General features: G+C 35.6%; 1 protein-coding gene across 1 annotated transcript in view; it reads right to left on the reverse strand.

Annotated features, from left to right (window-relative positions):
• Positions 1–13,770, reverse strand: part of LOC140228957 (uncharacterized) — a 47,074-nt gene that overhangs the window by 23,556 nt on the left and 9,748 nt on the right. Inside the window, exons 3-7 of the mRNA XM_072309219.1 lie at positions 5,671–5,848; positions 4,278–4,468; positions 1,797–1,946; positions 694–1,038; positions 244–404 (exon numbers count right to left, since the gene is read on the reverse strand). Coding sequence (XP_072165320.1) covers positions 244–404; positions 694–1,038; positions 1,797–1,946; positions 4,278–4,468; positions 5,671–5,848 — 1,025 coding nt within the window. The remainder of the gene's footprint in view (positions 1–243; positions 405–693; positions 1,039–1,796; positions 1,947–4,277; positions 4,469–5,670; positions 5,849–13,770) is intronic.

A 13,770-nucleotide genomic window follows, 5' to 3' on the forward strand; every position in this document is an offset into this window, starting at 1 on the left:
ATAATGTATAGATGGTCTTTATGTATTATTGACAAGTACATATTGTAATATGCATATCATATATTTATTTTCACTTATTTATGATAAATTAGCAACATACATATATTTTCGAATAAAATGTTCACATCTGTATTCATTTTCTCCTATTTGTACGGCACATCATAGATCATAGGTTCTCATAGAGCTCGCAATGATACCAAAACAATTATTTCTCATATCCCTTTTCCCTGTCTCTCAGCTCACTACAATGACGGAGTTCTCTCGCTGTGGATGTGGAATCCAGGAGGCGGGGCCGTGGAGTCGAGCCTGGTTTGGGGTGTGGTCCTCATCCTTCTGACTCGTTGCTGTGATACTGGAATCGGGAATCCATCCTGCCTCCATTCCCAGTGGAATCAAGCAACGTCCTGTCCAAACAATTGTCATTAGAGCACAATTCACTTAGAAGACAGCTACTCAATGTCAAAGAGACACGTGTTTCTTACCTCTGAGTAGTAAATATCAGTTCAAGTTTGTTAGTCTGTATGCTTGTCTGTTTATCTGTGAGTTGTTGTTTAGTGTGTGTGTGTCTTGGGACGGATAGTTTACAATTTTTTTAGCAATCCACACTCAACAAAGATTCAACATCAAGAGGTTAATGTTCTCCTTAATGATTGAATGAGGAAATGACGAAATAGTAATGACAAGAGCTTTTACCTTCACCGTTTATTGATCTTAACTCGAGTTTAAATCCACCGCTGATCCCAGATGTCCCAGTTGAAAACCGAATCCAGGCTTTATGGGTCCACAAAACGAAATCGGATGGCAGGATGCGGCCGGTAAGTTCAGAAATGATGGATTCTGACACGTTTGGAAATGAACCCTTGCCAATGACAAGTGTGTCATCTTTATCAATAAGGTCAAACGTGACAAAATGGCCCATGATGCCCAGATCCTGTGATGTCGTAACCTTCCATTCAATGTATTCATCGTTCTGATAAGGCAATGGATAGTACGGTGACACCAGCTCTTCTACTCCGTCTTCAATCAAGACAACAGGCGCTGACGGTGAAAAAAAAAATGTGTGAATAAAAAAAAAAAAACGTTTATCGAAATCGTGTCATGGTAGATATCATCAGATGACTAACACCATTGACGCTGTCATTTATATCAACGTTCATTTCCTTTTTTTTAATTTTTTTTTTAGATAAATCAATCAATACATGCTTATGATTAGACATTCAAACGACTGATATCTGTCTGTATAATAGTCAAATTGATGAATTCTTGCGTGGAGTTCTTTTCATTGCAATCGATTGACAAATTGCCCTTCATCGACGTAAATAAGCATTTATCATGGTTACTTCTGAAACACTAAATAATCGGTATCCGTTATCTACGATGAAGGGCATTTTTTAGTAAGTTGCAATGAAAACAACTCGACGCAAGAATACATGTGAAAATGTATACGTAGTACCAGCTGCTATAAGGAATACAAATCAAAACTGGCCGTTGGGTGGAATCCTGGTGGCCTAGTGGGCATGACACCAGGGTCCTGTCTAGAGTAATCAGCATATCCTTGGTTCTAGTCAACCCCCAGTACGTTGTTGTTGTTTTTTTTTCAAATCATGGCCACTTCTAAAACACTGAATAATCGATGCTTATTTGGGCATTTTGTCAATCAGACGCAAGTATGTCTTGCCACTAATTGTACACAAGATTACAATCAAAGACCACGTAAAAATAGTACGTAAGTGAACCAGCGTATAAGAAACTGAAATATCGAAAGACAAAATTGATAATGAAGAAGGTTTCTATACCTGTGAGAGCGGTAAGCTCAAGTTTGAAGCCTTGTCCGATTTCTGTGGTATCTGTATCCAATTCTATCCATATTCGATTGCAGTGACTGATGGCCAAGGGGTCAGTAACAGGAAAGTTTTGGCTGTCCCATATGGTTTGACTCTCAGATACTTGAAAAAAAATATGAGGAAAGAAACGGACAACAATATTCAAGTCTCAATCTTTGTATTCAAAATGAATTATATGAAACGCGTGAGCATCGCTGGTCGCATATTCTTGAATGTTTGTATTTTTGAGGAAGCAAGAAACTTCTGCTTTTATACTCGTGCATGTTGAAGACGAAACATCGCACATAACTTTGATAAAAAGACAGTTCGGGATTATGTAATATCCATGTTAAGAAACTCATTTTTCCATCAGAAAACTATACCTTTGTATACAAGATGTAAAAGTGTTACATTCAGGGTTCATGTAACCCTCAGCAAAGAAAATAACAAGAATAGTTGACATTGTGGCTAGGTAAATAATGTACATACCATAATACCTCGATGCACCACATCCTATGGTGAGGTCATTATCCAACGTTGTCACATTGATGTGGAGCATTGTGACTTTGATGACATAACCGACTGGAGCAAAGACTACCCACTCACGAAAGAAGCTCGCGGGGTACAAGTCGGGGTAAAAAGTTGATGGTATGATAATAGATCCAGTACGGGGTAGTCTTATGCCCCTATCATCCGCTGTAAGCTCACAGAGGTCAACCTCGTCACAGTCTTAATTTAGAAAAAAAAATCGAAAGAAAAAAAAATCAGTAATTACTTCTCAATGCGGAATTATGTTGTATGCAAAGAGTGATTGGAATAATATAAGATGGTTGCCTCAAAACTTTGGCAAATAAATACAGCGCTGGGCTCATTTCTCGTTACATTAAATCATTTATTTATTCTTTTTTTTTTTTTTAGATCTGTCATCTCTTTAAAATCCCCCCAAAATATTATCGTGACAGCGTTTGAGAAAACTGCAGATTTACCTTTGTGACATTTGTCGTTATTCATCTTTTATTCAAACTATTCTACTAATAGCGCCTATTATCATTGAGAAATATTCATACTTTGTAAGAATACCTGGTAGAAGTTTATACATTATCAGAAATTGAATATTCTTTTGTATATCATGATGCTAAGAATAATTAACAAATAAAATTCTTATCGTTTTCAAAGAATTATAGGAATTTTTCTATTATATGAAAAGTATAAATTCAAAAGGAATTGAATTGAATTGAATTGAATTGAATTGAAATTGAACAAGAAATTATTATGTATATGAATACAACACGGTTAACAGCATGTGATTTTATGCAGTGTGACACATTGTACCTGTGGGAGGGATTGCAGTGAGCTCCAAAATAAACAATCCGTTGTTTTGATGTTCATACAACCATATGACTTTGTAGACCAGCGCTATACGATGAGAATAGATAACTATGTCTTGACTTTCATAGCCGGTGACTATACAGCGAAAACCAGCTATTTTGTTGGGTAACAGACCCGCAGCCAGTACTATTCTCTCATCGGCTATATCCAAAGCTATTGATTTGAAGTGTACGCGAATAGAAGCATCTTCCGGTGCCTCTACAGTCCATCGGGCTTCATGTTGGTTACTCCAAATCTCGAGCAAATCCACATTAGACGTTATCGTCGCCACTTCACCGTAAGAGAGGTGAATCTTGACTAAATGATAACAAAGATCGAATAAAAAAACAACTTTAGAGTTGAAAACATGTATCTCAGGGTCAGAGGATCCTTCGGGATAAATCAAACTTATAACTGGTGACGATGACGTTCCTTACTTAAAGCATGAATGAGTTATTAACATCCTTATTCTTTGCGGTACAATTTAACCAACAATAATAATCAACTATGATTAGCACAGTAAGCCTATTGAATTCCTTTATCGAAATTGTCGTCACTATCATTCCTGTTTTAAAATATCACTTAAAAACAAGAAAAACAACAATATAATGAAGTTACAAGTGTCATTTGTGTCCTATGTGAGTATGTACTGGAAGTAAAGAAAGGCCGCCACATTTAAGGTAATGGAATTAAATTCAATTGCTCTTTCCGTAAAGAACCTAAATACAGAGACAGAGATCTATCATCTTCAATACATAGACAGTGAATAATATATGCAGTAAAGGGAATGTCCCAACATTGCACCTTCAATGAGTATAGAAGAAGAAAGATTATTTTGTGCGATTCTTGTTGAAAGATTGCATAAGCTGATATGATTGGAAACATACAATTCTCTATACTCATCATGAAAGATGCTGTTTATGATATACAAATCAAATCATCTTTTTCTTTCTTTTAGTTCCACTAAGTATGCAATTCTTACTTGATGATTGAATACAATACTCTTCTGATAAACCTCATATCATGACCTTTTCACGTCTTTTATTTACAATCGTTTAAAAACAGTCAAAGCATCCGGGAACTTACCAGTGGCAAAAATGAACACCACATCGAACCGAGTGGCCGGCTCAACGTGGTCACTGACCAGCATAAACCACATCCAACGGGAGATAGATTCGATCTCGTATAGGCGAAGGCTGATGTCACCCGTGAACGTGTCGAGGATGGAATCTCGTCTACCGACTTCCTTTCCGTCGCCGACCACCAAGAGATCACGACTATGGTGAGGGATACCCACACACTTGAAAAACATATATCTATAATGCTCATTTGGTATTTTTGCAAAATGCGAACACACGTACACCAGTCTCTGTAAGGTTATACATACACAGTGAAGTTGGATATGATACTGAGTTTTCATATTTTTCTTTTACGTGTGTTGAATAATAAAGTGCTTACGAGCGAACGAATCGTGAATTGGACATGGTTCTATCCTATCAAATCTTTCTTAAAGGACAAGTTCACCTTCATATAGGAGTCAGGTGGATTGAGTGCATGCAACAATGTTAGTAGAATACGTAAGTGAAAGTTTTAGGAAATCAGACAATCCATTCAAAACTTATGATTTTTAAAAGTTTCTGAGCATTAACTGCTCTATAAGAAGACTACTACAGTTTATGATGCCAAATGCTTAGAACGACATAAGGAAGATATGAAGGGAATTTTACAAATGCCATCTTTTTAACAAAATTACAAGTTTCCTCGACTTGCCACTGACGTATGTCAAGGGCAAAATTATTTCCCCTGCCTTCTGAAAGAGGCAAGTTAAGTGCTCTTATTTCTTATGCGAGAAAATTGAAAATAATTATGTTTCTATCTTTTTATCGTTTTACACATGTGATATCACCACGATCACAACCTGCAGTAGTCTCCTCATCCAGCGATGGCGCCACTGAAACTTAAAAAAAAGAAATCATAACTTTTGAATGGATGGTCTGCTTTTTCTCAAAATTTCACTGATACGATCTACTTACATTGCCTCATATTCTCAATTCACATGTATATGAAGGTAAACTTGTCCTTCACGACCGTGAGACCGATGACGGTCTCAACATGATCGTAGGCACTGTCATTACTTTCTGAATTGAGACTGAACATTCTGTCATACACGACTCAAGTATGCGCAAGAAATGCTTATCTATGTTTTAAAGGGCGCAAAAGATCAATTACAGTGGCATATGAACACGCTATGCATAGAAAACGAACAGTTTTATCTTTACATTTTCTCAGATAAATAAAGAAGAAACTCTCCCCCAGAATAAAAAAGAGTGAAAAATGTCCAATAGATCATTGTTTCTCCGTTTCGATATTATTGATTGGTGAGAATGGATTGGATCGCAGTGCTTTATTTACTATGCAGCATTGAGATTAATGAATATATGAACAACAGTAACTTTTACTCTGATAACGAAAGACTCACCCATAGTCACCAGCGCGAGATTCTACATAAATGCGGACAACGCACTCGGGTGGAGCTTCGATGACGTGAGAGATCATAGTATTTAGACTCCCGCTAGACGGATAGCCAGGAAACTCCACATAATGCCAAGGCCATGTCACATTACAGCTTCCTTGGCCTTCATAGTCCACGGTTTCAACTACGAGTCAAGAGAACATTAGAAGCACCAGATGAGCACATGCTAGCATCTTTAGGGGAAAAATACAATACTCGTTTATCTATATCTCTTGTTGGATTAATATCAATCAGCGCGCTGGCAGTGGGCGTTAAGATGGTTTGTACCCTCCCGATTTTAAACACAAACGGGAGTATAATATAGGCAACGGAGTACACGGTAGTCAGTTTAGTAATCAAACCGTTGCTACATCCAAAGCTCGCGTACATGTGACTCAATGGAGTGGTGAATTTGCCTCCCTTTTATTTTCTCCATTTTATGGTTGCATACATACGTGACATACATAGACACAATTAGAACCTCATTATGCCATACAGGGGCATAATTTCTGCCTATATGCATGAAATAGAATATTGAAGACATGCCCTTTCTTTTCCTATCTGTAGTCTCTCAAAGTTTGAGCTAACTATTGAGAGTAAAGCAGGTTGGGATACAGGCGTATTTATAAAACCAATAGACGGGGAGGGATACTTATAAAGGGTCCTTTTCTCTCTTTCTCTTTCTCTCTTTCTTGCCTGGCTCTTCTGGCCGTATACACACCCTATTCGGTTTTCAATTTCATCATTATGTATATTTGGGCTGTCCTTTTTCATAATGTAGGTTAATGATTACTATAACATTGTTTCCGGATTGACCGATATAAATTATTTCGTAGTTTAATTTCCTAATCATCATTCGTCATATGAAGCAGCCATTTTCATAAACTTTTCATAGTCAATTTGCACACTATATCAGGTCATTTCATTTTTATCATTTCCTATTGCATCCCTTCATAACGATATTCGTTCTTGAAAAAAAAAGAAAATGTATGTAAGATCCAAACGTTACGAATATTAGCTGTATAAATGACTACGTAAGTATTTTGTTGATTTGTTGATTTGTATTGATTTTGAAATGCAGAAATAAAAACTGAACTGAACTGAACTGATATTTGGGTGACAGTCCTTCTCCTATGAAAAGATGTGGTCAGCAGCATGTGTGTGTGTATAGAAAGATATAATCTGATTACGAAAAAGAATTACCTTGAGAATGATTTCTATACGGGTTTCTAGAGAAAATTATATTATTTCAATTTTTTATTTCGTATTTCTCGATGGAAAATACATGATATATAATAAAATATAATAATACAGAATGTCCAACTTGGATACATACATAAAGAAATATGAATACAAACATAATACATAGCGGTCGATGTGTCATTTTCAATCAAAGTAAAGGATGCAAAGAGAAATACGATGGAACCTACTAAAAAGCAAAGCTTGTTGAGTGTAGGTCCCAACAAAAGCCTAGTATGGGGAACAGGATGAGGAGCACGGGTACAATTAAAGACCAAAAGTAAGGGTAAACAAAAGAGAATGACTATTAATACTCGGGGGTACAGAAGATTCTTCTTACATATATGTATGTGTGTGATAAAATAAGAACAAGTAACCACATGCTGCACACTATAGCAGTTGCTCTAATAGCAATTTTGACATGGGAGTGATAGTGTGAATACGACATAATTTTAGGGTTTAAACATTCCGGCTTCCGTAGACACGGGGAAAGATTCGAAAAATGGAAAACATGAATCAATTGCAATTCCTATATGTGATATACCAGCCAGCTGCAATGCCGCATGAAAAAAGAAAGAAAGAAAGAAAGAAGGGGAAACTATGACGCTATGCGACACGACCGGAGGTCTTACTAGAAGTGGAAGGAAAAACACCGATGGGCAGGAATTTGAGAGAGCATGTAACTAAATGTATATATGCGTAAGTCTGTTCACATGGCAACAACCGAGTAGTATAACAGAACAGCCATGAGCATAATAAAAAGGAATGTTAGTGCACTTGTGTGTTGTAGCTATTCAATACATTCTGTCTGATTTTACGCTTAAGGATGATAATGACAAACAGCTTTTAACTTCTGTTGGGAGATCATTTTAATATTTTGGACCTGTATACATAATTGTGTTTTTAGCGAAAATTGTTCGAGTGCGTGGAAGGTGATAAGCGTCACTCTGGCGAGTTGGATAGTGGTGGACAGAATTGTTTCTTATGAACATCTGTAAAAAAAAAAAAAAAATCAGGAAGATCTTTTGAGGAAAATTTATACATAAAAATACCTAAGTTATAATCAAACAAATCTATCAATTTTTAAATCTTATTTTTCAGAAATAAGGCGTTTGTGTGAGATAAATACCCAGCATGGTTAATAGTTCTGATCGCTCGCTTTTGAAGAAGAAAAAGCGAATCCAGCAAGTATTTGGATGCGTTACCCCACGCAAGAATTCCATAGTTAAGATATGGGGAAATCGTGGTTGAATATACAATCTGCAAAATATGGTTGGGCAAAAAATGTTTCAGTTTGTTTAGGATTCCTTTGTTTCGTGACAAAATTTTGCTTAAAAAATTAAAATGAGTTTTACAGGAGAGGTCGCTATCGATGTAAAGTCCTAAAAACTTGATACTATCTACTCGGGTTAGATTAACGTTATTAATCTTAACATCATCAGGAATAACTTGCAGGGAATTGCTTAATAACATATAATGTGTTTTATCAACATTTAATGATAACTTGTTAGTGTAAATCCAGGACTGAACAGATTTCAATTCATTATTCATTATGGTTACAAGGGTAGTGAGATTGCGGTGAGACAGAAATAAATTTGTATCATCAGCGAAACAAATAAAAGAAAGAATCTGTGACGAATTTTGGAGATCGTTGATGTACAGAATGAATAAAAGTGGGCCAAGAAGAGAACCCTGGGGGATACCGCAAGAAGTTGACGTCATACTTGACTCATAACCATTTATGTAAACAAATGTGACCCTGCACCACAACACCAACAAAAAGTCGCCAGACATGGATTTTCAGTTGTGGACAGATTCTGAAAGAGCAGACTCTAAGCTTCAAAATAGTGTATAACTCAATTCATATGGACTACCATAACTTGCCTAAATACTGTCAAGAAAGCACACACTCTGGAAAAGTGTGAACGGAGAAAAGAGGCTCTGAGGTACACTGTCTATTCAAGCGCTTAATTTTTACCAAGCTGCGCTAGCTGTGAAATGAAAGGGACAAAACACAGGATGCAAACCACCGGAGCAACAACAATGAAGGGATTATCAGATTAAGCTGAAATTGAAAAATTTCTGTTAACACATTCTGCTCATGATTAATGCTAACTTTCAAAGCAGTAGCGTCATCCTTTCAAAAGTTATAAGACATGAAAGTGAAGAGTGTGCAAAGGATTTCAAGACATGAAAATTGGCCTCTAAGACAAACCTGATCATTCTACTCTGCTCCCAAAAAGGGTTGTAGAAAAACTGCTAAAAACACACTTTCCCATTCATGTTATGATACCAAACTAAAGGATAATGTAGAAGAAGGATAGTTCTTTCAGAAATATGAAAAACTCAAGATTGACTTGGTTGAACCATTTCACCTTTTTTGAGTCCTCACTTAAAATCAAGGGATGCGACTTTTTTGTTTGTTTTGTGGTGCACGGTCACAAATTGTTTTCTGTTTGTGAGATAGTCTTTAAACCACTCTAAAGCCCTCCCACGGATACCGTGATGGCTTAACTTATAAAGCAAAATATAATGGTCAATGGTATCAAAAGCCTTCGAAAAATCGAGAAAAACACCGATGGTGTGGGAAGCATCATCTAAAGCATGAGCTATTTTATCAGTTAAGGCTAATAATGCGTGAGTTGTGCTATGTTGTTTTCTGAATCCAAATTGGAAATTGGAAAGAATATTGCAATTAACAAGAAATCTAAGAGTTCGTTTATAAATAAGCCTTTCCAGAATTTTCGAAACTGAGGTTAAAAGAGATATCGGGCGGTAATTATTCACAAATTCTTTTGGACCCTTTTTGTATATGGGAACAACTCGAGCGATTTTCATTTTATTTGGGACTTTGCCACTAGATAAAGATTGATTTTTTTTAAAAGCATCTTGCCGCAGCAACTACACTGTATTATCCGGAAAGGGGGGTGGGGGGTGGGTGGGGATAGGGGATAATGGATAGATCGCATTGTTTGTTTTTTTTTCAATCATGGGTGATGTTTTACTGGTTATATTAAATGTACTGCTATCCTGAATGCTTGACGTACTTTAATTTTGCATTGTTATACATTTTATTCAACTTATATCATAATCAGTTTTATACTTTGATTGCCGTTTTAACTTGCCGTATTTTGTTTTTTATTTTATGTAATGTATTGTTATAGATTGTAACATTGTACTGTTTAAAATTTGTTTCGAATTGTAAATTGTATTTTGATATTTTTATGTAATACAGGGCTCTCTTGTAAAGCAGTTTTATGTACTGAAGAGTCTACCCTGTATAAAGAAAACAGAATGAAATTGAAAATATAAGTGAGTGGAGAAATTATTTCATTTACCATGTTCTTCAAAAGAAAAGCTGAAATAGCATCATTACCTATACTTTTCTTAATATTTAGGTTATCAACAATTTCTTTGATTTCTTCTTCAACAATAGGAATGAAAAACATGGTTTGTGCATTCCTGTCTTTTAAAAAAGAATGAAAAGTTGTCTGGGTATTTGGTATTTTTGCTGACAAGATCAGATCCTAATCTAACAAAATAATCATTAAATACATCGGCCATTTCATTTCATTTCATTTCATTTTTATTTCATTTCCGGCCAAAGCATATAATATGACAATTTCATATAAACAAATTAAGTACAATGTAACTTTGACATTTCCAAATGAAATTTAGATACACGTCATTTGTTTACATGAATCAATAAACATACTAGTTGAAGAAATACATGGACAAAATGTGACTGAATCATAACAAAGAAAAGGTCGGAAATGGAGGGGACTGCTAAAAAGCCAAGCTTGTAGAATGCAGTCCCCTCGTGAGTCGTGAAAATTATAGTAATAATGCAACGAGACAATTTGACATACAATGTAATCCTTGGGAAACAGAACATAAAACGAGTACGCACACAAACGCACACACAGAAACAAAGCTGCTCTCTTACATACGCGTGGAAAGAATAAACAGGAGGTCAAAGGCCAGAAGGGGACAGGAAAACAGAGGAAGACAGAGGAAAGGGCAAAGGAGGAAGAGTTCAAGGGTCAATGCCAGGGCACATGAGACTTTGGTCTTACCGAGAAGTGGACTATCTATGAGTGATATATTATAACGGTTATGAAATAAATTAAACAAAGTAAAGACATTAGCAGCAAAGAAATCAGCTAGCAGCTTTCGAAATGCAAATCCCCAGTGATATAAGAATTAATAAACATTTTCTTTAATTTCAAAGTAAAAGTGTTGAAACTTAGAGATTCTTTTATGCTGCTGTCAAGGGAATTCCAGAATTTAGGTCCAGCGAAGGAGAATATAGACTTTGCAAAAATCGTCCTAAACAGTGGTAAATGGAATTCATTGGTTTGTCTAGTGGGGTATGAATGTACAGTTTTAGTTTGAATAAACATTGAGTCAAACGCAATAGGAAGGGAATGATTTATTAATTTGTACATAAACTGACCTAAATTCAAACAATACGAATCCTTGATTTTTAAAATATCATTTTGATAAAACAAATCATTAGTATGACATCTCCACGATTCTCTACAAATAATACGAAGAGCTTTTTTCTGCAATAATAATATTCTTTCTAGATATGAGGAGTAAGTGTTGCCCTAGGCGAGAATGCCATAGTTCAGATAGGGTAAGATTAAAGATGAATATAACATTAATAAAACATTTTTTTGGGAAATAACATTTAACTTTATTGATTACGCCGACATTTCTAGAAATTGTACGGCAAACTGAATCAATATGCATATACCAGGTGAGCTTATTATCGAGAATCAAACCTAAAAATCTAATTGAAGAAACTTCTTCTACAGCTATATTATCCAAATGAATGTTCAGAGATAACTTTTCCAAAGAATTACTGAAAAGCATACATTTAGTTTTTTGAAAATTAATTGACAATTTGTTGGCTCTAGTCCAATAAAGTGACTTTTTTTATCTCGATATTCATAGTATCGATCAATAACACAGGATCAGAACTAGAAAAGAACACATTTGTATCATCAGCAAATAATAAAAAGGAAAGAATACTTGATGAATTTTCAATATCATTGATGTAAAGAACAAATAAAAGTGGACCAAGTAAACAAAGACATTGGTCTGTAATTACTGATGTCTTCCCTATCCCCTTTCTTAAAAATTGGAATAACCTTAGATACTTTCATAGCCTCGGCGACAATATCATTACTTAAAGACAAATTAAACACATGAACCAAAGGATGAACAATAAAATCTATGATGTTTTTTAAAAGAACATTATCAATGTTATCATAACCAGCACTTTTTTTACTCTTTAAATTCCGAACTATATCAATTAGTTCGTTCCGGTGAGAAGGAGCAAAAAAACAGGAGCTGAGATTAGGCGTTTGTAAAAAATCAACAAATAACTTTTGGGACTTAGGAATCTTTTTAGCAAAATTATATCCTATTTGTGAAAAATATTGATTAAAAACATCAGCTATAACTTGGATCAGCAATTGCAAGATCATTATGTTTGATACGGGATGTTTCTTTGTTTCTATTAATGGCCAAATCAATAACTTTCCAAGTATTTTGGATATCATGTTTAAAATAATATATCTGATCACTGAAATATTTTCGCTTTGCACAACGCAAAATTTGAGTAAGAACATTCTTGTATGAAATATATTTATGACGAGATTCCTCAGTACGTTTAATTTTATCAGCGTAATACAAATTATTTTTTCGGTTAATTGACCGCAACAAGGACTTGGATATCCACGGGAGTCTAGGGGATCTTTTATAATTACTATTATTTTTCTTAACTAAAGGAACATACTTATCTAAAAGTGAATTCAATTTTCTTATGAATAAATCATAAACATAATTTGGGTCCTGTGGATCATGAACTTGATGACCGTCATTCAAAATATGAGTAGGGGAATTTGTAACAGTGGTGGATTTCAAAGCTGTGTTTATCACCCTCTAGGTTCTCTTACTGTCAAACTTACATTTTTCAAACTGATTTCAAACTGATTATTACCCTACATTATCAAAATTAAGTGGGGGGGGGGGGAGGGGACGCCCCCAAAATATGAATGATGGAATTCAGATTTCAGTAGGTATCTACACTGGCAAAACAGAAGGGGAGAGGAGAGGAGAGAGAGGGAGAGAGAGAGGGAAAGAAAGAACATCCCGTCGTACTTTACACACAAACACACACACACACACACACACACACACTATGGATGCCTATATACGGTCATTGGTTACCTCGAACTTTGAGGGATATACAGATTGGAAATGAAAAGGCATATCGTCAATCTTATTCCTTGCTTGTGCACAAATGATACATGTACTTCTACATGATAAGGTCCTACACCATGTGACCCTGTATGCACCCCTCAAAAGCAAATTATGAAAGAGAGGCAGAATTCGCTCTTAGGCAGGGTCACGTGACCAATACGTTCGCGATATCTAATGGTCACCTGCCCATGCGCCCAATAATGTCATAGCAAATTGGGAGAATTATATCCGTCTTTGCTTCTATCATCTTTGCTATCGATAAATAGCCATACGTGAAATTTGCGGGATTCGATCCCTGGGTCATTGGCCCTCTGCGGTTTTGAGGACTTTGAGAAATACATCGACGAAACTTTCATTTGCGCAAGTGCGATAATGAGATGCCATAAGATCTGGCCGATGATAATATCAACATAACACTATATTACTATGATAATGATATTGCTATGTAATACAGCTAGAAAACAATGTCTATCAACACGTGATACCTAATACCTAGATAGATTATCACACTGTTATTCTGCATTCTTATCAGGGTTTATTGCTACTGATCCCTCT

The sequence above is a fragment of the Diadema setosum genome, chromosome 5 (assembly GCF_964275005.1).
Source record: "Diadema setosum chromosome 5, eeDiaSeto1, whole genome shotgun sequence".
In the NCBI taxonomy this organism is placed as follows: Eukaryota; Metazoa; Echinodermata; class Echinoidea; order Diadematoida; family Diadematidae; genus Diadema; species Diadema setosum.